The 27,115-nt window shown below is 43.8% G+C and overlaps 1 protein-coding gene and 1 long non-coding RNA gene across 9 annotated transcripts; one reads left to right on the forward strand and one right to left on the reverse strand.

Moving 5' to 3' along the window:
* Positions 1–3,870: 3,870 nt before the first annotated feature.
* OSER1 (oxidative stress responsive serine rich 1) lies at positions 3,871–13,666 on the reverse strand. Of its 6 annotated transcripts, XM_020911447.2 has the most exons (5): positions 12,419–12,846; positions 11,618–11,726; positions 9,789–9,905; positions 6,808–6,921; positions 3,871–4,697 (listed from the first exon to the last, which is right to left on the reverse strand). In XM_020911447.2, exons 3-5 carry the CDS (start codon positions 9,863–9,865, stop codon positions 4,013–4,015), a joined length of 876 nt encoding a protein of 291 aa, XP_020767106.1. In that variant the 5' UTR covers positions 9,866–9,905; positions 11,618–11,726; positions 12,419–12,846; the 3' UTR covers positions 3,871–4,012. The 6 variants fall into 6 exon arrangements, with proteins under 6 accessions (XP_020767106.1, XP_020767104.1, XP_020767103.1 ...); XM_020911445.2 differs by lacking the exons at positions 11,618–11,726; positions 12,419–12,846 and adding an exon at positions 13,557–13,666; XM_020911444.2 differs by lacking the exon at positions 11,618–11,726.
* Positions 13,667–13,788: 122 nt separating this feature from the next.
* LOC110149113 (uncharacterized) lies at positions 13,789–20,289 on the forward strand. 3 transcript variants are annotated; one of them, XR_011489638.1, is made up of 3 exons: positions 13,789–16,877; positions 16,969–17,025; positions 17,116–20,289. It is a non-coding gene; the product is annotated as an uncharacterized lncRNA (long non-coding RNA). The 3 variants fall into 3 exon arrangements; XR_011489639.1 differs by having other exon boundaries at positions 13,789–15,533; positions 15,638–16,877; positions 16,969–20,289; XR_011489637.1 differs by having other exon boundaries at positions 16,969–20,289.
* The last annotated feature ends 6,826 nt before the right edge of the window (positions 20,290–27,115 follow it).

Consider the following 27,115-nt stretch of genomic DNA (forward strand, 5'->3'; position numbering starts at 1 on the left):
TACCTGACCAGCCATCACTTCTTTGCCTCTCCCTTTAAACCAGTGCGTTTCAGGGAAAGGGAGACCCCTTGTGGCCATATTGCATTACAACAGATTTTTCTTAGAAAAACCAAGTTCCCCATTTGAAACACATACTAAACTTGGAACGAATTTTAAATTGCTTTTAAAAGTAGCTATCCCATTCTCTCTTTTTCACAGGTTTTTCTCACTCCACAGGGTTGTCCTTTGGTCAGAAGACGCAGTCACCTGCTTCCCTTGTCTCCTCGACTTCTCTGGCATGACTGCTTCCTAGGGAGGGAGGAGAGGAAGGGACTAAAAATCCAGAACAGAGAGAAGGAATGCACACAGAAATCTACTCGGGTCTCACGTTCCTTCTCAGCACCGAAGACTTAGTTACAGAAGCCTCACCTCCCCAGACAAGTGATCTGGCTGGGTTACGTGCCTTCCCACACGCTGACTCCTTCCCCCACCTATGAGCTGTCTGAAGCAAAGACTACCTTCATTCCTTCCGAAAAAAAAAAGCAGCCCAGCACCCGCACAAACGACGTGCCCTCATCTTTCCTTCTGATTTGGCAGCTGACAACTCCCTGCTTGAGATGCTTTTTCAGTCTGCTCCTAGGGCTTGTCTCTTGGTTCTGTCCTGCCTCATTGGCTGCTCCCACCCACGTCTTCTGCAGGTTCCTCCTCATCGCCCTGCGCTCTAGACTTTGGAAATTGGCCCAGAGCTTGGTCCTCTTACTGTATACCTACATTTACTCTTTAGGTGATCTCCTTTGGCAGTAGAGTTTTCAGTAACACCCACACCCTGATGGCTCCTAACGTTGGATCTCCAACCTGTCCCGCTCCCGATCTTCAGTTGCATATCCAACCACCGACTCAGCCTCTCTACACGATATCAAAAAACTCCCAAAGTCTCCTCCCAAATCTGCTCCTCCAGCCACCTCCCACTGTATTAAACCTTGGGAATCATCCTTAATTTCAATCCTTCTCTCACACCTTATGTGCACACATGCTAAATTGCTTCAGTCGTGTCTGACTCTTTGAGACCCTTGGACTTAAGTCTGCCAGGCGCTTCTGTTCATGGGATTTTCCACACAAGAATACTGGAGTGGGTTACCATTCCCTCCTCCAGGGGATCTTCCTGACTTAGGGATCAAATCCATGTCTCTTGTGTCTCCTGCACTGGCAGGTGGGTTCTTTACCACTGAACTTCCCTGGTGGCTCAGATGGTGAAGGATCCGCCTGTAATGCAGGAGACCTGAGTTTGATTCTGGGTTGGGAAGATCCCCTGAAGGCAACGGCAACCCACTCCAGTATTCTTTCCTGGAGAATCCCCATGGACAGAGGAGCCTGGCGGGTTACAGACCAGGGGGTCGCAGAGTCAGACACGACTGAGCGACTTTCACTCACTCACTCTTTACCACAAGCACCCCCTGAGAAGCCCATATCCTCATATCCATCACACCTTATATCCATCAGCAAATCCCTTTAGCTCGACCTTCAAAATAATTCCAGAATAGGTCTTCTCTCCTGCACTGCCAAGGGTCTGAGCCACTTGAAACCATTGTCTGATTCACTGCAGTAGCCTCCTGACTGCCTCCCTCCTTTCCTTTTCCTAGCTCCCCTTAGTCTACAGAGCAGCCAGTGCTCTTTATAAAAGGCAAGTCTGACGTCTCTCCTGTCCTCCAAACCCTCTCAAAGGCTCCCTGTCTCCTCACAAATCAGCTTTAAAACGGCCCACGAGTCTCCATGATCTGCCTGTGACCCATGCTTCTGTGACCTCACCTGCTTCAAGGAATGCTGCCAGGAATGCTCTTCCCCCAAATATCCACATGGCTCACTCTTGTTATCTTCAGGTCTCAGCTCAAATGTCACCTCCTCACAGAAGCTTCTCTGACTACCCCAAGTGAAACAGCAAGCCCTCTCCCTGCCCTAGCCCTTGCTGTTTCCTAATCCTTCTCTCTCCATAGCATCTTCTCCACCAAGGATAAGATGATGTCCTGTTCCCAGCACCTAGTATAGCGTGACTGTGTTGTCAGCACTCAGTAAAGATTTGTTGAATGAATGTTCAATGAAGTTACACATCAGGATGCTACTTCCCAAAACATCAGAGTAAAAATCCCTCAAACCACAATTTGAATGTTTTCCAGGATGCATCTGACAAACATTGGTCCCGTAAGTTGGACTCACAAATGGTTAACTGTTCCAATTAGGGACACATATTAAAGCTGGCCCAACTGGGTTTTGAGTGGAGTGATCTTGGACTTCCAAGACTTATGTTTAAAGGAAGATTCTGACTGAGATGTAAATCTTACAACTCATTCCTGCAAATCTGGGGTTGCCCAGCTTTTGTCCAAGTGTGGATTTCTCCAACAGGTTACTCAGCCATTGGAACTTGGTCCTTTTCTTCGGACTCTACTAACAACTCTGAATAAAAGAAAGTCATCACTCACCCTTCTCCTGTGACTGTTCTGTTAATACACAGAATTAATAATTGGACAGCTGCTTTGAAAAGCAAACTAAAACCTTAAAAGACTTAACAGACTTAGGAACTATTTTAATTCAAGTAACATGTTCAGCTCAACTTGCTCCACTTCTTTCTAGTAAAAAAGGTAAAGCAAAACACTAGCTGTGTAAGTTGGGGAGTGGGTGGGGGGAGGGGCCATAGGTGCCTTTATAACCAGAAGTGCTAATGGCCTAGATTCAGTTCAGTTCAGTTGTTCAGTCGTGTCCAACACTTTGCGACCCCATGGACTGCACGCCAGGCTTCCCTGTCCCATCAGCAACTTCTGGAGCTTGCTCAAACTCATGTCCATTGAGTCAGTGATGCCATCCAACCATCTCATCCTCTGTTGTCCCCTTCTCTCCTCCTGCCCTTGATCTTTCCCAGCATCAGGGTCTTTTCCAGTGAGTCAGTTTTTCGTTATCAGGTGGCCAAAGTATTGGAGTTTCAGCTTTAGCATCAGTCCTTCCAATGAATACTGGAGTATATTCACTGGATATATTCAATTAGAGAAGGGAATGGCAAACCAGTACTCTTGCCTTATATGGCCGTATGTAAAATTCACTTTGGAACCACCGGGAAAAGAGAGTTCTTCCTCCAGTGGAAACTGTGGACAGACTTTTGTATGAAACTTTGGAGGGAGCAGTGGCCTGGTCGGTCTTTAATTACAGGACATGGCATGGATAAAATTCTCTTTGGGGCCTGCTGGGGTAGGAGGCAGTGCAAAGAGATACTGTCCATCCAGAACATTTGAAACTGAGGTATGAGGTCTATACTGCAAGTGACTGAAACACGCCATATATACCAGAATGCTAGAGATGGAGCAGATACACAGCAGTGTCAAACATCACACCCCTCTCCCGCAACGAAGCAGCTCACTCCAAGCTGCTTCTCACGTAAGAAATTTGATGTGACATGTCTCAGGGTGAACAGCACCAGCAAGGGTCTGCTTGGTGATGGTTAATGATTCTCTCAAACAATACAGGGCAGGCCAGCCAGTTTATTTATATTGAACCTAAACCTCAGATCTCTGGCTTAACAGTAACATAAGAAACCTTTAAAGACACAATAAATCTCATGTAAATCAGATGATTTAAACCAGTCATGTGACTTCTAATACCACCGGGCTGGCAACTACAGCATGACACATGCTCAGTCCAGTTACAAAACCACATTTCATTTTCCTTGGCACCCAAACCTTACACACATCTGAAAAACGCACTGTTTTTCAAAGGCTTTCACCATAAACCCACTGCTACCAGTCAAGCAATGACCGTTTTTGTTCATTCCCCAGGGACATTTCTAAATGATCTGCTCACTTGGGTGGGTATGTAAGAGCTCAGAAAGTTTAAAGAACGAAGATTGACTGAGATGCCAAGAAAAGTTTTTATTGCAAGCACAGTGAGCAGAAGGAGATGTCTTCTCACACAAAGTAGCTGCAAGGTCTGCTGTTAACTAACTCTCTGACAACCCTTCATTGGTTAAAGCATAGGAAGGAGATTCTTACTCTCAGGTGTACATCATTTCTGCCATGTGGGACATTTTCTTGGGGATATACAAGTAATATTCCATGTAGCCCGACAGGTCCTCAATGGTCACGTCATCCACATAGACGCGAGCCTGCTCAGAACAGGAACGGGGAGAGCCAGACAGAGTTCTCGTGTGAAGCGACTGAGAGTAGTCCTCAAGTGTGGATCTTCGTTCTGGGGCCAAAGGAGGGACATTCTGCAGGCCTGAAAAGGAATATACCTCCATGTCATGCCACCTCTTACACTGGCACTCCTTGCCTATGCATGCACATGGCTTGCCCAGGTTTAGCTTGGAAACCGATTGAAAGTCAGAGAGATCACTGGCCTGGAGACTTGCTTGGGAGACTTGGGGCGCATCAGAGGGATCTTCCTCCTTACTCTCTGATGGGAGCCTTGGAACCGAAGCTCTCAAAGGCTCAGCAACCGCCCCTGTGTGATTAGTATCGAGAGAAGTTGAGCATTCTCCTGCATTGAACTCTTTAGGGGTTGAAATTCCCAGCCCACTGCTGCCATCAGGGGAGTCAGTCTGGCTTTTGTGCTTGAGCTGGCTGCTGGAAGAAGCTATTGTACTGCAATGTATGAACTTTGGAGGATGAAGGACAGGAGACTTGGAACGGCGTCGACGCTGGGTTCTCACTGCTCCGCGTGAAGACTTCCTAGTAGACCTAAGAGGAAAAAACACACAAGAGGATGTTAAGATATAGAGTTCTTCTAAAGAGATCCTTTAACATGGTTGGGAAATTGCCACCTCTCTGGTGAATGAGTGGAAATCAGTTCTCCCCAAAGACGTACGAACATCTCCATTGTCAAGCTGCCTGAGTCTGTGTATCTCAGAAACTCCAACACACCCTTACTATAGGACTGGTGAAGGGTAGTTTTAAGTCATGTTTCTCAGACCAAACATTTGGTGCAGAAGACCTGTCTGCCCTGTCCCAACCCTTGGCTTAGGAACCTCTAACCAGTGATCTGGGGAAGCACCTTGCACAGACAACTTAGAAAAACCTCAGTGCTGGGCTCCATGCTCTGAACAAGGCAGTGTCAGTACCATTGCGGGGGGCGCTAATGCTACAAACAGTCACTTGTTCAACAGAATGACAGATTTAGAATTCATTTCTATCACTGGAAACAGCTGAAAAACAGATTTTGACACTCTCAAGTTTTCAGATATTGGGAATTATCAGGCACATTATGTAATTTTTATAAAAAGTCTTTAATAAGAATTGTGCAAAGAGAAAAAGGCTCAAAATTGCCAAGCAAATCTGAAAGAGATAATGGCCAAGCAATTTTCTGAATTGATGCAAGAGAATCTACAAACACAAGAAGTACATGCTAAAGCAGGACAACCAATTGGAGAATACCAAAAACAACAGGAACATCTTAAAAGCAACTAGAGACTAGATGGATTATTGCCAAAAGAAGAAAAATTAAGTCTGAAAGTAGGCTTTGCAACAACAACATGGAAGCCAGAAGACAATATCTTCAAGTGCCAAGAGAAAATAGCTGTCAACTAGGACCATGATTTCAGGTATATTAAATCAGGTATAACTTTCAAGAAAAAGGATGATATACAGACATTTTCACAGAAACATTCTATATGGACAACAGAGAGCCCCCCCTTTCCCCTTTTTAAACTAAATAACAGACTTCTTTAGGAAAAAATTGATCCTACATGGAAGGTCTGATGCCACAATGGTGAGAGTAAATAAAGTGTACATGAGATGAATCTAAACAAACACTCTCTAATTTAAATAAAATGAAGTAGGGTAAATAAAACTGAACTGATAAGACAAAAAATGAGTGACAGAACTAAAGTACCAGGCCATCACATGGCAGAAGGAGACTGAGCAAAACAGTTCTGAGGAGGAGGGCTAAGAGAAACAAAGTATGTAATTTCCAAACCAATGAAAGGAAAACTGTTATGGATAAAAACAAACATATTTCAAACAATTTTTTAAATGGGGAGAAGAGGGAAAGTGGGAATAAAAGATAGAAAAAAAAAAAAAAGGCAGGACAAACAGTATAAAAGAACAGAACAAATCCAAATATATCAATAATCAAAATAAATGTAAGTTTAAAAAAAAAGATGATCAGACTGAGTAAAATTAAATAAGCCATACATATTTATATCAGACACACCAAAAATTCTGAAACACAAAATGGTTGAAAATAAAATAGAAAAAATACACTAGGCAAATACTAAAAGACAACTGTATTAGTTTTATCAATTCCAGACAAAACAGACTTTATGACAAAAGCCATTATGGGGGATTAAGAAGGTCACTAAATACAGTAAAAGTCTCAATTCATCAGGAAGAAAACATTCTAAACTGACATGAACTTAGGCTATAAACAAAACAGCTTCAAAATGATAAAGCAAAAATATAGAACTCACAGGGAAAATAAACAAATGTACTCCAGTGGGGGACAGTTCAACAAACCCTCAATTATTAATAGGCCAAGCTAACAACAACAACAAAAATTATTTGAAAAAAGATCCTGTAAATAAGACATTTAAAAGCTTACTTTAATGGACATTTACAAAACCTAAGAATGATTAGAGGAGAGCCATTCTTCTCAAACACACATAGAACACTTATAAAAACTGACTACGGACCAGGCCATACAGCAAATTCACAATGAGAAGAAAGGTTCTTCTTTAATGGTGCATCTTGGGTTCTGTATCGTAAGACATCCTCTTTTGAATTTTCAGGAAAGAAAATCCAGTAACACGCCAAGGTGCTGGGATAAAAGCCATCTGCATGGAGGAGTTCTTACCCATGCCAACTGTCTTTAGATGCACACGCGGTCTTAGGTTTGGCATCCTCTACTGCTGCTCTGACTGGCGCTCTGACACTCGTGCCTTCTCCAACAGATAGAGATGCCATGGACCTGAAGACAAGAACAGAGTTTACTGCTTAGGAAACCACGCAAGGAGTACACACTGCTCTCACCAACCCAAATGCAACTTGTGTTAATAACTTTATTGCCTTTGCCGTTTGCTTTTCTCAAGAATTGCTCAGCTTTTACTGTAAACTGTCCTCCAAAACCAAATTTGGAGGATCCCTAAGAGTTCACAGTTGCAAAATCGTAAGCCAAAGAATGACTCTTAAGTATAACCAGCAGTGGGATATAAATAGACTGTTTATCTGGGGCAGATCAGGCCTTATGTCCAGGGAGAATGCTAATGACACTGACCACTTATTTTATGTGGGCAAAACAGAGCTGTGAAAACTTCAGTTCAGGAGGATAAACTTCAGGAAACTCTAACTTTGGGAGACTCAATCTAAATGAATCCTTTTTCAAATACTATACAACTTATACAAAAATATTCTGATTTTTACAACCAATAAACCTGAAATATTACTCAGTTAAATCTCTGCAGTTTAAAACTACACAAGTAACGTGGGTTCTCAGTAAAGAAGATGAAAAAATTTAAAAGAGAAAAGAATCAACTCTAATTTCACAATCCAGAGATCAACATTAACATCAAATTCTTCTGGACTTTTTCAATACACACATACACACAGGTACACAGGGCTCCTACTATACATGCTGTAGTACTGACAAATATCCTATAGAAAGAGACAGTCTACTAAGTAAAAAGATGTTCACTCACTGAAATATTAATTTAAAAGCTGGCAATAACTAAATTGTTATTTCTGTCTAATAACAGAAAATACCATACTATATAAAATTAGTGTCGTTCGGTATACAATGGGATATTAGGAATTTATTAAAAATTAGGTGTACAAAGAACTTTTAATTACACGGGAGAATGCTTATAATATTAAGGGAAAACAGCATGGATGAATACCTGTACATATATTATGATTTCAACTGTGTAAAGAAAGTGATATTACAGATGATTTAGATACTAACAGTGGTAATGGTAAGTTGTGATTTTTACTTTTTTATCCATTTTACGATTTATACATAATAAGCATGTATTATGCTAAATATATATATACAGTCTGAAAAAAAGGACTATATTGTTTTGCAATTAAACATACAGAGTCTATCCTGATAAGACAAATACCATTAGGAACCAAAACCCGTTCAACAGGATCATACTAAATTCCTTGGCAAGGCTTGGTTAGTTTATGAGTCAGTACCTCACATGTTCCATTTGTAAATCAGCAACAATTCCAAACAACCAACTAGAACTGTATGATACACTATACAAGTCGTATTCTGCTTAGTCACAGTAATGACTCACACCCCACGTACTCTGACTTGGTTTTCTCAGATGTTCTCCACTGCTCCTTCTCTTTGTAATTTTACACATAGTAGATTGCAAGCTACGAATACGTAATATCGGACCATAAACCACAGAGTATTTTGAAAGATTTTATGTTCCAAGTAATTTTTAGGGGCACAGAAATAGCTTAATTTTATGTTCCAAGGAAAATAACCAGGAAAACAGTCTGTGTATCAAGAGCTAAGTAAATTTATACACTAAGGGATTTACATATACCTGTGCATTTATAAGTATTTTCCTGATTAAAAGTTGCATGTCTATACCAGAAATCACACCATGACTAGAGTCTGGAACTATGTGTTCCTCTGCTTTGTTTCTGCTTCCCCAAATAGCAAATACTAATCAATTCTAACAGCAAGATGACCGTACTGGCAAAATCACTAGAAGATACTTATTTGCAGTATCATGGAAATGAATGTCAGCACCTGTAACAGCTACTGTGCAAATCTATGAGTATAAATTTTCTCATTTTGTAGGCCAAAAACAGTATTAGCAATAGGCAGACAGCTGTAACAACTAACATCTATGTAATTTTACTATGCGCCAGGTACTGAATGCATTTCTTCATGTTGTCTTCAAGGTACCATAAAAAGGAATGGTTAAGAGCAGAGGTTCTGGAGAAAAATTATCTGGGTTCCAATTCTGGCTCTACCACGTCTTACCAATGTGACCTTTTACAAGACAATTCATCTGTAGCTCCTCTGTAAACTATACAGTATACTCTGTACTGTCTATCTTCTAAGTTGGTAGTGAGGATTAGATGATATGTACAGAGTACTTCAGTCAGTGTTGAGGGCATAGTAAAATGAGTAATAAATTTTAATAGTCATTATTGCGTCTTGCTGAGTGCTGGGTTTCCATTCATGAAATGAAATATTGTTATATCCATTAAAATTTAAGATATCTTCTGGCCTGGGGCAAAGAAAGGGGGTGAAGAGTCCTGTATAGAACATTTTGCAAAGGGTGAAATATTAACATTCAGACAGCAGCTGGTCTGCAGGTGCTCTAATTAGTTTGGCCAAAGGGTCCAAGACTATTGATCTCAGTGACAGAACCCTAATGAATAGAGGTTTCCATAGTGATAGGCTCAGCGATAAGAGCCCATGAAATTGACAATGTCTGCAGAGATTCCTACTGAACCAACTCACTTTCAGTGAAAAATACTGTGATTCCCTAGAGGTGTAGGAGGAACTCTCTGATGGGACACTGACTGCTAATGTGTGATTAAAAAGAGGCAGGGGGCAGGGAAAGTGGTACTCTTCCAAAGTTAAGGATAATTGCCAACCTTGGAATACAAATGAGCAGCTACTTCTCAAAATTTAACAGAAGAGTTTCTTTTAGAACAATGTTATACAGAATTTGGTAAAATATCACACTATTAACATTTTATACTTCCTACAAATAAAAAGAAACTTTAGAAGAGAAAGAGCTCCTCTGAGGAAATGTCTATTTAAATCTAGTAAACAATACCCCAATAATATACTTCATATTTAATTACCCTGATGCATCCACTCTTAGTTTCTTGAAAGCAGTTTGTAGACTCTCCTCCTCTCCATCCTTGGCTTCCGATTTCATTGTGAAAGTTTTTATACTACTATGGATGTTCCCGTTAATACTAAAAAAAAGAAAAATTAAATGAGCAAAGTGAAAACAGGTTAAAATCTGTATTCCTGATACTACCATTGCTTCTTAGTGGGATAAAGTGCAAATTTCTATTTCTAAAAGGAAGTTTCAATGATTAGGAAACTGCAGGTTTTATTTTTTATGAGGAGACAAATGAAATGATATAGAAAACATGTGTTTATTACGATGGTATTTAAATTGTCCAAATACTTGATGCCAATATCCTGTTTCACAGCTTTTTCACATTACCTAAAATCTGTGTTTCAGTATACTTTTTAACAGGAAGGGAAATCTCTCCAGTTGTAGAAGTCTAGAAACCTACAGAAAAGATGATCACTGCATTGGAAATAAAAGGGAAAAGCTTAGCCTACAAGACTCTGATCTTTAAAATGCTACTCTTAAAAAGTGTGTGTATATATATATATATGTATATATATGCAAACATTCACTTTCCTGTGTACTTGAAACTAATACAATATTGTAAATCAACTATATATACTTCAACAAAAATTTTTAAACAACAAAAAAACCCGCTATTGAGTATTTGTCTCATCTAACTCTAAACATTTCAGTTAAGAGTAACCACATGACACATGACAGCATTTCTCTAAGGCAATCCTGAAGCAGATATCAATATTTATACTTGTATTAATATTCATACAGAGAGGTATCAAATTGTTACCACTATCAAGGCAGGATTACAAATATGTTTCAGTGATACTGACTACTCCGCACACATCTATAAGACTGATACCTTTGCTGTCTTTAGCTTCTAATACTTTCTCACAAAAATAGATGAACTATACTTGTAACTCAAAATCTTAAAGGTAGCTAAAAAGATAAGAAGGAAAAAATTGAAATTGTTCTACAGATACGCCTTTAAATGATCTCCACCTAATCAACTAGTTTGATTAACCAAAGTTCTCCATTTCTCCCACCCTGATTTTTATATTTAAACCAAAAAGGTGGGGGGCGGGGGGAGACAAACCAAAACAACAAAAGATACAATAGAGAAGTTAATCAATTCACTGACTCTAATCTCACCATTTTTTTTTTTTTTTTTTACTTTTAGGGTAAAAAATTTCCTGATATCAAATCGGAATGAAAAACACATGAGTTTCTATAAACATATTACTGGAAATCAGAAAGAAAAAGTAAAACAAAAAAATAATAAAATGAGGAATTTTTTAAGCATTCACCTTCTCTATTTCTAACCTGCTACCCCATCCCCCCACCCCCACCCCTCCTTGGGCACTCTCCCAGTGAGCAGTGCCTAGATCTTTGGAGCCTCATTGATTCTATATCTCCTCATTTCTCAGGGGTGAGTTTGATGTTATTGTGAGATCTCTAATATTCTAAAGGTCAGAGTGTCATGATATGTTTGATAATGTAACCATGCAGTACCAGAGGCTGAATTAGGAAGCAAGGAATCAAGACTATTTGTTTTATTTATGTGTAAAAGGTATTTTAAGTAGACTTCTCTGAGAACATTGAAAACAGTCTCAAAAGAATTCATCTAGTTTTCACCTCAACTTCTTAAAACAAAATATTGAAATACATTCCCCACATATGTTTTGCTCGTTTATTTAACTAGAAGAAACAGTGTCGATTCCGTGTTTCACTAGCTCCTAATTCAGTTCTAGATTTAGAGGCGGCTCCTCTCCCAGATACACAATAACATCCTACATATATATATATATACACCTGGGGAAAGGGGTGACCCAAGATCAGATATTCTCTTATTTTTGAAGCTCCACAGCATCTAAAACGGTGCTATCTGTAGGCTGTAAACAAATTCCTCCTGCTGGCAGAACTAAAATAAAGTTTTTATTTATTAGTTTTCCTCAATTACTTTATGACCAGTCAAACACTGGCCCTCACAGACAGACATCATCTGAACCAGTCTCCCCACTCCTGTGGACCCCACACAATCCCTCTTCCAGCCTCTCTAGAAATCAGCACACATCACATCTACATATGCATAGGGGCAGAAATCCATTCCTTACACAAATATTGACAGAATCACTACGATGTACTTTTAGCACTAGTCTGGATGCTTAGGCATGTAAGTGTGAACCTGACACCAGGACTATGAACCCCATTCCTGCCCTAACACTGTGCTAGGATGTTTTGGACTCATATAAAACTTTTAACTATACAGGGCTAACTTAATATACCGTAGGTGACCTCCAGATGTTAATACAAACTCCACTAACATTCTTATTGACACTAAAAGATCCCTTTTACAAACCACAGGCCAGAATAAGACTGACTACTTACTGAAACTCCAGGAATGAAGTTCCATCTAAACTATTTTCAGACTTGGAGCATTTTGATTACTCATCTTTTTCCTCAATTAAATTAACCCAGAGCAAAGGTGTATCTCAGGTATGACCTTAACAGCTAAATAGTAGCATTTTTGTAATTTTAAAAGGCTTTACCATGCTCCTCCCTCTTCCCATTCACTCAAATCAAGAGCTGCACAACCAACTCCGGGGATCTTACACTTGATTTATCTTCATTAAGTTTGTGGGAGGCGTTCTTGCCGATTTTTACTGTACTATCTTCGTGAAATTGAACAATCCCAGCAAAGGTCAAACTTTTAAAGTTAAAGTCAAATCACACGGGGATTCGGAGATTCCCTTAACCTTTCAAAAAAACAAAAACAAAATTCTTCTAAGTTCCTCCATCAAAAGGGCAAATTCCTGAATTTTCTCTAACTTTAAACGAAGAGTAGATCTCATAATATTATTTATATCTTGCAGTTTTAACCAAGCCCACTTAACAACCACAAGCCTAGGTCCAGATTTCCCGGGCCCTGAAAAGACCTGAGAACGATCAATAAAGGATCCACGCGTAAGCGTGTCATCACAATGTTAAATAAAGCTTTTAGAAAATTTCCCAGTCCAGCAGGAAGCGTGGAGTCGGGGAAAAGAAAATCCTGTCCAGCAACTCTGAAAGACGCAAACAAGACTAAGTTGCAACAATCGGCCGTTCACGTCTCTCTCTACCCACTCAACTTCTACACCCTCGGTGCCAGAGCACAGCGTTAATTCTTTTCACCCAGAAACTGGGTCGGTCGTGGTTAAACAAGATGGGGCTGGGAAAGGTCAGGGCCTGGGGGGCTTCGGAAAGTGGGGAGCTGTCCGGCGCTCTAACCCGCCCGGGCTCTCCCGCTGCAAAGTTTCCCCTTGAGGATACTCCCCCGGTCAGGATGAGAGGCCTGCGTCGGGCCAAAGGGGTGAGGGATCCAGAAGGAGGCGGGAACAGGGCCGAAGAGGCAGCCAACGAGACTAGGTCTCGGGAACCAGCGGGAAAGGGCGGGAAGGGGCAAAGGGCGGCCGAGGAGAGCGAAAAGGGGAAGCTGTGCACCGGCGGGAAAGGGCGGAGGCACGGGGCGGGGGCCGCGGAGGCGGGAAGGGGCGAGAGAGAAGAGCCTCTGGCAGAGCCAGGCCGTAGTGGCCGAGGGGACGCGGAGAGGCGGAGGCCCTGCCCGGACGGCCCGGCCCAGGCGGCCAGCGCCGGGGGGCGACGCGGCTCGACGTGAGGCGGGAGGGCCCAGAGGAAGACGCCCATGACCAGGCCGGGCCGGGAGGCCCAGACGCGGTGACGCGGCGCGTCCGCGTCACGTCAGGATACTCACCTTCTCGCAGCAGGGGCGCTCCGGTAAGCCAGTCCGGTCAGTTTAGAACGTCTCTCCCGGATCGCAGCGCCTGACTGACCCGGATCCAAATCCGCGGAGAGACGACCAGCGCCTCCGAAGTCGCACTGCGCCTGCGTCTCCCAGGCGCGCGCCCCGCCCCCTTCTCATTCTCCTCCCATCTCGGGCACTTGGCTACGCGGGGGGCAGCGGCTGCGCAGGCGCCAGGCCGTGGCCGCGCGTCTCAAAAGCCTGGCGCCAGCCGCTCACGAAACACGTGCGCCTGACGTCATTTCCTGTTATTCTCTTCACTGGCTCCTCCCTCCGCGAAGGGTTCGCTGGGGCTGGGATTTGGGGGCTTGCCCGCTTCCTCCCCTTGGTCAGGTGAGTGAGTGGCCGTGCTTCACCAGCCAGCCGCCTCAACTTCGGGTCTCCTGGTGTCTTGAGCCGTACCTGGAGTCGACAAGGCTGCGGGATTCCTTGAGGTGAGGCCATGATGGTGGGGATCATCACGGCAATGGACCCCGTCTGAGCGATTGGCAAGAGCCCCCTCGACGCCCGAATTGAACTTCCTGCGACATCTCCAGAACTCCGACGAGAGCCCTCGCGTCCCAAGGAATCTTCTAGAGCTGCAGAGAAAGCAAGGAGCTATTCGACAGGGTCAGAACCGTGAACGTAACACCAGAATCGGAACTGAAATGCCTTTGTTTTAGTATATCCCTGTTGTTCGACTTGAGGCAACTCGCTTTTTCATCTCTGGGCCTCAGTTTCTCCCTTCGGACTATTTCAGCGAATCTCGTTTTTTTTGTTGTTGTTGTTGTTTTGTTTTTGTTTTCCAGGCATGAACTCCTTTGAGAATCTGGGGAGATCTGTAGACCCTCTCGACAAAAAGACGTAACATGCATACTAAATTTTGCAAAAAGGTTTGGGCAGGTCACCTAAGTAGGTGATTTTTAGGTATCTTGTCTATTTGTATGACTCATAACAGGCTGAGAAGGGGTGGGCTTCCCCTCAGCTGCCACTCCCTCCAACAGAAAGAGTGGTTCTGCGGAGTTCACTGCACCTCTCAGAGCACCTGTCAGCGCTGTATGGGAAAAGATGATTCTCCTCAATAGAATGGGCTAAAGTTGGTCCTTGCCCAACCTTTATGTGAAGTTGTCACCGGAACCAAAACTGGACCCTCCCACTCCCCAATACCTTAGCTATAATCACCTAACTAGATAGGCTGCTGAAAATGTGTCTTTAACCTACCTACAGCTAGATCTTGGAAGGCCTGACCCGTGTACAGGTCACTGGATAAGGTGGTTAAATCCTGCCATGGTTGCTGGGTAAAACATTCTAAATCTCCTTGTTAGTAGGAGAGGCTCAGTAACTGACAACGGATGAAAAATGCCTGTTAATTTCGAACTTCCAACATCAAGCCTAATAATGCTAATAATGACTGTCCTCCACTATGCAACAGCCATGCACATGTTTGCACATTTAATATTCTTGTGATTTTTGCCCATTTTACAGATGAGGATAACTGGGACTCATAACTTGTTCTGTCACCCATGTTTCTGTGTCATACAGTGCTAGAAAGTGACAAAATAAGGATTGAAACAGTCTCAAAAGCTTGGCCATCCACTGCTGCACATCTCTCAACATCTCTTAGAAAAGATTAAGAAACAGGAAAGTATCCCTGGTGGTCTAGTGGTTAGGATTTGGCATTTCACTGCTATGGCCAGGGTTTTGTCTTTGGTCAGGGAACTGTAATACCTCTAGTTGCCTCATGTGGCCAAAATTATTTAAAAAAAAAGAAACAGGAAAATATGCATTTTTTTTCCCTCAGTGAATTTCCCAAGTGAATTTCATCATGACCAAAGATGTGTTCTTAAGCTGTCATTTGAAAATACTGCTTCAGATAAAACCACACATTCTTGAGGACTAGGACTATATCTAGATGAATTGAATTCCCAAATCCTAAGACAGATCCTGGAGGTTAGTAGGTGCTCCATACAGTTTTGATGAAATCTTCATTTTACCTTATTTATAGCCATATGGCATTAAAATACTAAAAAGTGGTTTTAAATGCTTTGTTTTAGGTAAGCATATCTCTATCATAAAGTTGGATGCTTTCTGAGGATGTAGCTCACTTCTCGGGGAGTATTTGGAAGGTGAGAGCCTCTAGGAAATAAAGTCTGTTAGCTCATACCTCAGTGATGTGGCCTGAAATTTCAAGTCATTAGTTATAGGCCTAACTCACTGTGTGGTACCTCCTGACTTAGAATGAGGGAGAAGCCACAAAACACGTGACCTGAGGGAACCAGAATCCCAGTCTGCCACCTACATCAGCAACACAGGATCTTTCTAGCCATAGAAAAGGCCCTGAACTTATGTGGAGACTATGTTCAGGAAATTGACCTGGTATTAACACACATAGTAATGCCATCTAATCAGAATCTATGAAATGAAAGTTATTCGCTCAGTCGTGCCCAACTCTGCAACCCCGTGGACTGTAGTATGCCAGGCTCCTCTGTCCATGGAATCCTCCAGGCAAGAGTACTGGAGTGGGTAGTCATTTCCTTCTCCAGGGCATCCTCTCAACCCAGGGACTGAATCCATGTCTCCTGCATCACAGGCAGACTCTTCACTTTGAGCCACTAGGGAAGCCCATCAGAAAGCTAAGGTAGCTGTAAAATGCCTTCAACAGCTGATTTCCTTCTTGTTAGAAGAATCTTACGAGTGATGGGAAGCGTGGAAAACGTGCGTGTGTGCTCAACTGCTCGGTGTGTTCAACTCTGCCACCACATGGACTCCAGCCAACCAGGCTCCGCTTGGTCCATGGGATTATCCTGGCACGTATACTGGAGTGGGTTGCCATTTCCTTCTCCAGGAAAGTGATTGAATAGAGGAGACTTAACTCCATCAAATTATACTGCAGAAACAATTTATATAGGAAGATAACTTTTGATAAAATAAGTTTTTTTTAATTTTAAAATCAAAACTTGATTTTCAAAAAATGAGAAGTTGCATGGGACCAGTAGGGGCAGGGAGAGGAAGTCAACAATAACAATTGGCTTTCTGGTTTGAGCAACTGAATGGGTATTGTTGTCTATTTCTCTCTCTTTTTTTGGCCACGCCACACAGCACAGCATGTGGGATCTTAGTTCCTTGACCAGGGATCAAGTCCACATCCTCTCATCTCTGCATTGGAAGTGTGATGTCTTAACCACTGTACTCCCTGGGAAGTTCCTGTTGCCTGTTTCTAGTGTCACTGTTGAATCCAGTTGAGAGGGGACAGATGAAGAACCACAATTAAGTAGAAGATCACAATAAAAGCTGGTACTTCTTTAGCTTTCCTTATGTGTTAGAAGACTGATTTAAATTCTCACAGTGGTCCTATGTGATTATCCTTATCATCTTCATTTTCCAGATGAGGAAACTGAAGCCAAGAGAAGCTAAGTAACTTGTGCCTGAGGTCACACAGCTGGTGAGTGTTGGATTTGGAATTTGAATGTGAGTCTGCTCTCACATGGGCTGTGCCTTCCTGTGATCTAATACTTCTAAATGATGAGTTCAGTTTAGATACATTGACCTTGAGAGATTTTGGAGGCAGCCACATGGAGGTGTCCAAGGACCAGGAAGAGACACGGGTGTGAAGTTGAAGTGAGAGGTTTGGACTGGAAAGAGATTGTAAAGCCAGCATGCAGGTGGCTGATGAAGCCATAGGGAGGGCAAGCCCCACCCCCCGGAGAGGTGGGAACTATCAGGAGGAGAGAAACAAGTGGGGCAGGGGGTTACTCCCTTGGAATTCCAGTGCTAAGACTTCGTGGTGGTGGTGGTTTAAACACTAAGTCTTGTTCAACTCTTGTGACTCCATGGGCCGCAGCCCACCAGGCTCCGCTGTCCATGGGATTCTCCAGGCAGAAACACTGGAGTGGGTTGCCATTCACAGCCAATTTTTTTTTTTTAAAGGTGGGGGGAACCCTGGGAGGCAAGCGATAAGCGTTCCAGTTGTGGGGAAGGTATCTTTCTTTTGTACGTGAATAAACTGGCATCAGATCTCTAGGTCACCAGCCAGTATTCATTGAGTCCACATCCTTGAATTTGTTCAGCTCTGGGGCCCCTGACATGGCAGAGTTCTTGGACCCGCAGCCCTAAGGACATGTCCTGAGTGGTGGTGACCCTCCCTGCCTTTTCCTCCCTGGGATCCCACTCTGGCCTCTTGGCTTCCTGGACATCCTTTTTATTTTTTTGCCCTCCCCCCCCCCCCCAGCAACTGAAGGGCCTCTGGCTCCTCTCTCTCCCCCCTGGCAGCTTTGTCAGCCCCGGGCCCCTCTCCGTCTCCAGGCTCCAAAATGAGGTGCTTGGAGTCCCAGGTGACGTTTCTCAACTCCACGCACCACCTCAAGTTAGTTTTTTTAGCCTTTTATTCATACATTTCTTGTGTCTCTAACTAGATTCTAAGCTTCCAGGGAGCCAGAAGCATATTTCCTCCTCCAGCTTTCCGCCATCCCCCCACCCCAGGCTCTCTTGCCCCTGGGGGCATGTAGCTTAAATGTCCCTACACCTGGTGTTCCCCTGGCCCTCACGCTTGCCCATCGTCTGTGGGATTGCATCATGTGCCCAGGGTACCTGGCACAGAGCACGCTACAGAATCTACTGGGTGAGTGGAGAGCCTGCCAGTTGATCAATCCATCATCTTGCTCAGTAAATAATTATTTGCCCGCTGGGTTTGAGACCCGGAACTGGGGCTGTTGGCTCCTTTGATAAGTTAATATTAGTCAGCAGGGCCCTTCACAACAGTCCCTTGTTTGGGGAGGAATAGGCAAGAGGTGGGGAAGCAAAGATTAACTGCGCTTTCCTGTCATTCTATTCATAGCCCCCAAAGCTGTTGTGGTCCATTAGTTGATAGTTGCCTTCCTCAGATGTTGGCTGAGGGAATGGGAAGGGAAAGGGGACTTCCAGTTGCCTTGCTAAGTGACCTCACTGTATCCCTCTGCTGACAAAAAAATGCACAGCAGGAGAGTTGTGAGTTAAGTTTTATTTGAAGCAAAATGAGGACTACAGCCCAAGAGACACTATTTCAGACAGCTCTGGGAAATGGCTCAGGGAGGCAGGGGGAAGGTCAGTATATATGTGATTTTGGTGTACATGCAATAGAGTGCATACTTTTTGCAGAAAATTTTTGGTAATCATGAGGAGTAGTTGTCACCATGAAGGATTTTAGTGCTTTTCTAGATTTGAAGAGATACAGGAATTGGGCTCATAAAGCGGGCTCCTTGAAAGTGTCCAACTATCTGAAGACCTGTTCTGCCAGTTTTTCCCAGAGCAGAGTGCCTCATTTCTGCTCTCCACCCTGAACTCCTTTCAGGGGGTGTTGAAATCATCAGCAGCAACAGTACACAATTTAATCCTTGTAGAGGTAAGTGACAACTTGTACTTGACACTCCTGTGCACTGGTTCACAGTAAGTCTCCAGTGACTCGAGTCCCAGAGAGCCTGGAGAGGAGACGGGAGGCTTTTCCTGGTAACTCCTGGTCACCAGCGGAGAAGGCAATGGCACCCCCACTCCAGTACTCTTGCCTGGAAAATCCCATGGACAAAGGAGCCTGGTGGGCTGCCATCTCTGGGCTTGCACAGAGTCAGACACGACTGAAGCGACTTAGCAGCAGCAGGGGGAGCCCTAAGATCGTCGCTTCCGTAATTTTGATAAAACTTTTACAGAGTAGAGTGGGTTTTCAGAACTGTTGAAGACAGAGTTGTGAATCACTTGCCTTCTTGATCAAATTTCATTCAGCTTTGTCATGGAAACTGATGACATAAGGAAGGTATTAAGGTCAAGAAATAGAATCAAGCAATGAAACTACAGAAGAAAAGAGTCTGTGAATGGTGAGGACCAGAGGGATTATTTATTGAGAAGGATTACTTATTTCCTGGTGTGCTGGTAATTCTGTTTCTTCATCTCATGTCGATTATAGGAGTGTGTTCAGTTTGTGAAGATTCATCAAGCTGTGACATAGTATAAGTACATTTTTCTGTATATGTATTAAATTTCAATAAATGTTTTTAAAACTTAAAAAAAAATCCTCTTAAGTATAACAAGATATGTATTGGATTAGGGTGACTGTTCTTTTTATCCCTTAATTCTTAACCTTATCTGAGTCACAAGACCCTCTGAAAAAGACCCCTGGTTAAGAACTTCTGCAGCAGCAAAACAGAAAAGGAGCCAAGGATATAAACAGATGGTTCACAGAAAAAGAAATTCAAATGACAAACATGAAAAAATGCTCAGTTTTAACTTGCAAAAGATTAATGCTTATTAAAAGTGCACAGAGACACCAATTTTAACCTCTGGTTGGCAGCAATCCCAAAGTTTGACAGCACATGGGGTGGGGTTGGAGGTAGGCCATGGGGGCAGTAAGCAACAGGCTGTCTCAGATATTGCTGGAGGGATTGCAGGATGACAGTATTAAAGTGACAAATCTAGCAACCCCACCATGCAGATGACATCTGTACTTCTATGCAGTGACTTGTGTAAAGGTTAGCTATTGCAGCATTGGTTGTTAAAAGCAAAAGTATGGAAACAACCCAGGTGTCCATCTGCACAGACTAGACACAAACTGCGGGGCAGCCACGTGCAGGGGTGCTAGGTGCTGAAAACGGGAAGCTCTCTGTGGACCTAGGACAGCCCTCCAAGATGCAGGCGGTAAAAGAAAGGGAAAGGAAGGAAGGAAGGAAAGGAAAGAAAGAAACGGAGACATAGGGAAGAAGGAAGGAAAGAAGAAAAGATGCAAGCTAAGAGTATTTATTTGTATTATTTCTGTCTGAATAAAGAATGAAAATATGTACAGGACAGCAAGAGAAGCAGGTCAGAGAATGGTGGGGCGGGGGCAGCCAGATTTCTTTGCCTGGACCTTGTGTTCTGATTTTTGAATCCTGTCCCTGTCTTCCCTACGCAAAACAAGAGCAGCAGATTTTAAAAAGTCCTGCTCTGAAGCTGTTGAGCTAAAGCCTCGAGGCTGTCATACTTAGCTGCCAACTTCACAATGGCGGGGTTTGTTTTTTTTTTTTTTAATTTGAATGAAGCTGTGTCTCGATAAAGAGTCTTCAGCTTACTCTGTTGATACATTTGAGCTGCTGTGTCAAGGATTCCTGGCTCAGCCTTGACTCCCGAGAATTCTTTCCTTGCCCTGCCTGTGCTCTGACCCGGTCTGCCCTCTCAAGTGTTGACATTTACCTATAATTCATGAGCATCTTACTCTGCTTGAGGGAAAAGGAAAAGGTTTCACACAAAAACAAGTGCACTTTTTTTCGGTGTGTCCACAGACACCACTGGAGATCTTGTTCTTCATCCTTTCGTCTTTGCCTGTCTTCTGCAGCCATTCTCTTCCCCTTTCTCCTCCTCAGAGGGTCTTCCCTCCGAGACCAGCCCCCAGCATAATGTCACTTTGGTGCCTGTCTCTCGTACCTTCTCGGGAAACACACTATTTTTTCTGTACATGTAAACACACCATGTGTCTTCTCCCATATTAAAAAAAAAAAAAAGAAAACAAAAAACAACCCATAAAAGCCAAATCCACAAAGCCCCTTTCTACCTGGACTTCCCTTAAACACCTGTCCTTATCTCCCCTTTAGAACCACAGTCAATGTCTCTTCCCCTTTGATTCTCATTCTTCAACCAGACTTCCATCCGCGCTGAAGTGCTTGTGGCCACGGGCAGGAGAGGCTTCCTTGCTGCTGAATCCAGCGGCCCCTTTCTCAGTTCTTAACGTTGCTCGAGTTCTGTGCACCACCTACACTGGACGTGGCCTCCTTAACTCGGTCCCCTCCCAGCTTCGGAGGTCCCAGCATTCAGGGCCATCCTCGCTGTCTCTCCTGTTCTGTCTCCTCCCCAGGTTACTCTTCTGCCCCTCTGCCGTGCCGGGACCTCCCTGCACCACGCTTCTCACCTCCCCTTCACTCCCTTGGATGAACCTGTGTCAGAGCATAGAGGAATCCACTCTGATTTGATTGAGTGGAAAAGGAATTGACCGCAAGGCGGTCAGCTCACTCAACAGAAGAAAACGCTGAATCGGCCAGACCTCATCAGGCTGGGGACAGAGCCTTTCCCAGGTGCCAGGAATTCGCAGGCAGCGTCTCTGGGGCATCAGATGCCACGCATTTGTGACCCACCCCCCATCATGCCCCTCTGCAGAGGATTCGGGTTCTGATGAGAGAAGCCCTGGGAGACTCTGCGGCGGTTGGCAGACTTTCTCCCCCTAGTGCTGGCACCCGGGGATGACCCCCGTCTGCATTTTGTCATAGTGTTGTGACGTGCCTAAGAGCCAGGCTGGCTTTGTTCTAAGTCTGACTTCACCACGTCCACCCCTCTGTGTGGCCTTGTCATGCTGCCCAAGCCTGGTACCTCCATTTACTGCTCTGAAAAATGGGGCTAGTGATAGAGGCTCCACCTCAGAGGGCTTGGAGAGACCTGAGCGAGTGATGTAATAGGACACTGCCTGGTTCCTGGTGAGTGTCCAACAAATGTCAACTGCTGTTGTTATTAATTATTAATGTATCTATTTTAATTGCCAATAAACTTATATACAGTTTTATATTCTGCTTTTTTTCCTGTTAACTATTGGAAACATCTTCCATGGCACAAAATAAGACCCCAAAACATAATTTTAATGATCAAATTCTAGTCCATTACTTAAATATACTTATAATTTCTATTGTAGTTAACCATTGCTTTATTTTTTGGACAGTTGTGTGTGTGTGTGTGTGTGTGGTATGTGTGTGAGTTTTCTATAATAAAGAACTCTGAAAAAGAGCACATACCGTGCGATTCCATTTATATAAAATGCAAAAAATACAACTAATCTATGCTCTTAAAAGTCAGAAAAAAAAAGAGTCAGGGTCAAGGTTACATGGTGGGGGTGGGGGGCAGAAGTGATTGGAAAAGTGGAGCAGAAGGGCTGTCTGGGACTCTCATAACATACGGTTTCTCGATTTGGGTGCTGGGTCCATGGGTCCTCCTAGTTGTGAAAATTCATCAAACTACTCTTGGGACATGTGCATTTTTTTTTATGTATATTATACTTCAATAAAAATAACAATAAAAATAAGAAATTTGAGCTGAAAAATCCTTGTTTGTGTGCATATACACATAAAAGTTGGCTTCCCTGGTGACTCAGATGGTAAAGAGTATGCCTGCAATGCAGGAGACCTGGGTTCAATCCCTGGATAGGGAAGATCCCCTGGAGAAGGAAATGGCAACCCTCTCCAGTATTCTTGCCTGGGAATCCTTTGGACAGAGGAGCCCGGTGGGCTACGGTCCACAGGGTCGCCCAGTGTTGGACACAACTGAAGAGACTGCACACACGCATGCATACACATAAAAACGTGTGTGTGTGTATGTATGTAAGAATGATTATTTGTTTAGAGTAGAATTTTATACGTGGAACACTTGAGTAAGAAGGTATGAACTGTTTCAAGTCTCCAGTAACACACTGATAAGTTGCCTGAATGAAAGATTATTGCCCGTTTACACACTCAGGCCCACCTCCCTACACCCTCTCCATCAGTGAGTTGAGTGTGTTTAAGTCTGCTTGTTGTGGCTGCCCTTCCTTCTATAAGGTCACTTTTATTTAACACATTTCTCTGAGTTGGTGGTAAATGGTTTTCTGCCCAAGGCACTTCCACATACATTAACTTTTATAACGTTAATAAATTAACTGAGGTGTCCCACAAACCCTGGATAGGGTTTGTATGTCTGTGTTAACTTGCTTCCTGCCTGGTCCATTTTCCCATGGGTGCAATTTTCTCAAATAAAAACATGGTCAATTACATAAAGCTGGCTAAAACAAATGAGAAATTGAAAATCGAGTTCAGAACAGGCCCAGTTCCTATTGGTTAGTTTTTCGTATTCAAAAGTAATAGATGCTCAGAACAGAAAAGCTGCCAGTATTTCAAGTGCAAATCCCCCATCCTCTGCCTTCAGAATTTCTTGATTGCTCTTCCAAAGCACCTTCTCCCAGCAGACACCCAGGCCTAGGAGCCGCCTCCAAGAATCATTTTAGCCCAGAGAGACACGCCTCACCACAGACCAGGGCTCCAGGGCAAAATGTATCCCAAGCTGACCTTAGGGCCCCCAGAGCACCTGCCATGCACCCATCTGCCCAGAAGCCAGGAAAAAAAAATCCTCAAGCTCCTTTCTCCGCTGTGAAACCTGATATCCACTCACCCGTGTATCTCCCAGGCAGCATGGTCAGCCTTTACTGGGCTTCTGAGAGCCTGGGGCTGCTGCCATGGGCTCTGATGCTGCAGGGACACTCTCACGTTCCCTCCACTGTCGTTGTTTTCCGGTTGCTAAGTAATATCTGACTATGATCCTGTGGACTGCAGCACACTAGGCTCCCCTGTCCTTCACTAACTCCCAGAGTTTGCTCAAACTCATGTCCATTGAATCGGTGATGCTATCTAACCATCTCATCCTCTGTCACCCCCTTTTCCTTTTGCCTTCAGTCTTTCCCAGCATCAGGGTCTTTTCCGGTAAGTTAGCTCTTCACATCAGGTATTGGACCTTCTGCTTCAGCATCAGTCCTTCCAATGAATATTCAGGGTTGATCTTTAGGATTGACTGATTTGATCTCCTTATGGTCCTACTCTCACATCCATACATGACTACTGGAAAAACCATAGCTTTGACTAGCTTTGACCTCCACTGGGTCTTACCCAAATGGAAAAAGGGCTAGAGCCCCACCCCAAGCCCAACCCAAAATGCCAAGGACCCTTACAGAAGAGTCCCATTCCTTTTACTTGGCTCAGAGCAAGCCACAGCCAGCCTAGAGGAAATGCCCATGAAGGACTTGTCAGTATTACCTGGATCCTCCCAGGTAACGTCCCAGGTGACAGAAATACAAAGGCCTGCCTTCAGTCTTCACAGATCTCCCAAAAGCAGACTTTCAACGTGGGCAGGCAGGACTTCCTGGTAGTCCAGTGGTTAGGAATCTGGCTTCCCACACAGGGGGCACCAGTTCCATCCCTGGTCTGGGAACTGAGATCCTGCATGCTGTGCACAGCGGCCAAAATAAACACATTTTTGTTTGTTTGTTTTGCTTTTTTTAAACACATTTTTAAAAAGCTTTATGAAGTGGGCAGACAGCTCCCGGCCTGGGGCTGGGTGGGCGGGCAGGACTTCGTCAGCAGTTCGGTGCATTTGCTCTGCAGCTTGCTGTGGTTGTATAGGAAGTAAGGGCCGATGAGGGCTTCCCTGGTAACTCAGCTGGTAAGGAGTCCGCCTGCCATGCAGGAAACCCCGGTTCGATTTCTGGGTCAGGGAGATCCCCTGGAGGAGGGACAGGCCACCCACTCCAGTATTCTTGGGCTTCCCTGGAGGCTCAGACGGTAAAGAATTTGCCTGCAGTGCGGGAGACCTGGGTTGGGAAGACACCCTGGAGGAGGGCATGGCAACCCACTCCAGTAATCTTGGCTGGAGAATCCCCATGGACAGAGGAGCCTGGCGGGCTGCAGTCCGTGGGGTCACAAAGAGTTGGACACGACAGGATGACTAAGCGCAGCATAGCACAGACAGCAAAGGGCAGACGAAAGAGGCTGCCTGGGCTAAGGACTCTGCCTGGTCTCTGGAATCCACGTGGGCCATCCCACAGCAGAATGTCCAGCCTGTGAAGCCACAGATGATGGATGCCTGAAACACCCCTGAATTGTGACAATGAAAGAGAGAGGGAGGGAGACAGGAAGAGAGAGAGCACTGTCGGAGGCTCCCAGAGGGCAGGGAAAGGAGCGCGGTGAGGGCAAGGGTGCCCATCAGCAAGTCAGGGCCTGTGTTCTGCCCTTGACCGGCTGCTTCTCTGGCACACAGAAAGCCCTTTACTTCTTTGGCTCTCAGCTTCCTTGCTCATTGGTTATTGGTAACGTTAACTTTTTTTTCCAATGTGCAATTTTCACAAGTAAAAACATTGTCAATTAAATCAGTTCAGTTCAGTCGCTCAGTCATGTCTGACTCTTTGGGACCCTGTGGACTGCACCATGCCAGGCTTCCCCACTGCCTTCAATCTTTCTCAGCATCAGGGTCTTTTCCAATAAGTCAGTTCTTTGCATCAGGTGGCCAAAGTATTGGAGTTTCAGCTTCAACATCAGTCCTTCCAATGAATATTCCGGACTGATTTCCTTTAGGAGGGACTGGTTGGATATCCTTGCAGTCCAAGGGACTCTCAAGAATCTTCTCCAACACCACAGTTCAAAAGCATCATTTCTTTGGTGCTCAGCTTTCTTTATAGTTCAACTCTCACATCCATATAAGACTACTGGAAAAACCATAGCTTTGACTAGATGTATCTTGGTTGGCAAAGTAATGTCTCTGCTTTTTAATATGCTGTCTAGGTTGGTCATAGCTTTTCTCCCAAGGAGCAAGCATCTTTTAATTTCACAGCTGCAGTACCATCTGCAGTGATTTTGGAGCCCCCCAAAATAAAGTCTGCCACTGTTTCCACTGTTTCCCCATCTATTTGCATGAAGTGATGGGACCAGATGCCATGATCTTAGTTTTCTGAAAGTTGAGTTTTAAGCCAACTTTTTCACTCTCCTCTTTCACTTTTATCAAGAGGCTCTTTAGTTTTTGTTCGCTTTCTGTCATAAGAATGGTGTCATCTGCATATCTGAGGTTATTGATATTTCTCCCAGCAATCTTGATTTCAGCTTGTGCTTCATCCAGTTCAGCATTTCTCATGATGTACTCTGCATGTAAGTTAAATAAGCAGGGTGACAATATACAGTCAATTAGATAAAGCTGGCTAAAATAAATGAGGGGTTGATAATCAAGTTTAGAACAGGTCCAGTTCCTGTTGGCTAGTTTTTCTTACTCAAAAGTAACAGATACTCAGAACAGAAAAAATCAGAAGATAGAGCCAAGCAGAAAGTCGTTCATAGAGAATTCCTAGAGAACACTCATACTATCATTCATCCAGAGACCATGCTGTTGATGTCTTGCTGGGATCCATCCAGCTCGGAAGTTTTTAATGTGTATTGGTGAATAGCCTTTGGGGGAAGAGATCTCAGGAATAATTTTTTAAAATATTTATTTATTTAGTTGTGCTGGGTCTCAGTTGCAGCATGTGGGATCTTCAATCTTTGCTGTAGCATGCCAGATATTTACTTTCGGTATTTGGGATCCAGTTCCCTGACCAGGGATTAAACCCAAGTCCCCCTGCATTAGCAGTGTGGAGTCTTAACCCCCCGGACTACTAGGGAAGTTCCCGCCCCAATCCCTGCCCCCCCCCCACTGATGATTTAGCAAACTCCCTCTCATGGGCCATTTAGGATATTTCAGTTGTTTTACCTTTACAATGAACACCATGTAGAGAGAGGCTAGATGAAAAAGAATTCAAACTTAGTGAGAAAACAAGAAAAACTCAATCGGAACACCTGACAAAAACGCTTTAAAGGACACAAAAGGAGTGCACAAAAATTACCATTCACAAACAGAAAAGATTAAACCTTATTTTCAGCCATTTTAACATTTTCACTTTCAGCCATTTACATTTACATCAACAAACATTTACTGGGCAGATGCTCTCG

Source organism: Odocoileus virginianus, chromosome 9 (assembly GCF_023699985.2).
Source record: "Odocoileus virginianus isolate 20LAN1187 ecotype Illinois chromosome 9, Ovbor_1.2, whole genome shotgun sequence".
NCBI classification, from domain to species: domain Eukaryota; kingdom Metazoa; phylum Chordata; class Mammalia; order Artiodactyla; family Cervidae; genus Odocoileus; species Odocoileus virginianus.

Coding starts and splice junctions, on each gene's coding strand:
- OSER1 (XM_020911444.2), bottom strand. Junction 6,922..9,788: donor CTAAGAGTGGATGCATCAGG/GTAATTAAATAT, acceptor TCTTGTCTTCAG/GTCCATGGCATCTCTATCTG. Junction 4,698..6,807: donor TCTAAAGACAGTTGGCATGG/GTAAGAACTCCT, acceptor TTTTCCTCTTAG/GTCTACTAGGAAGTCTTCAC.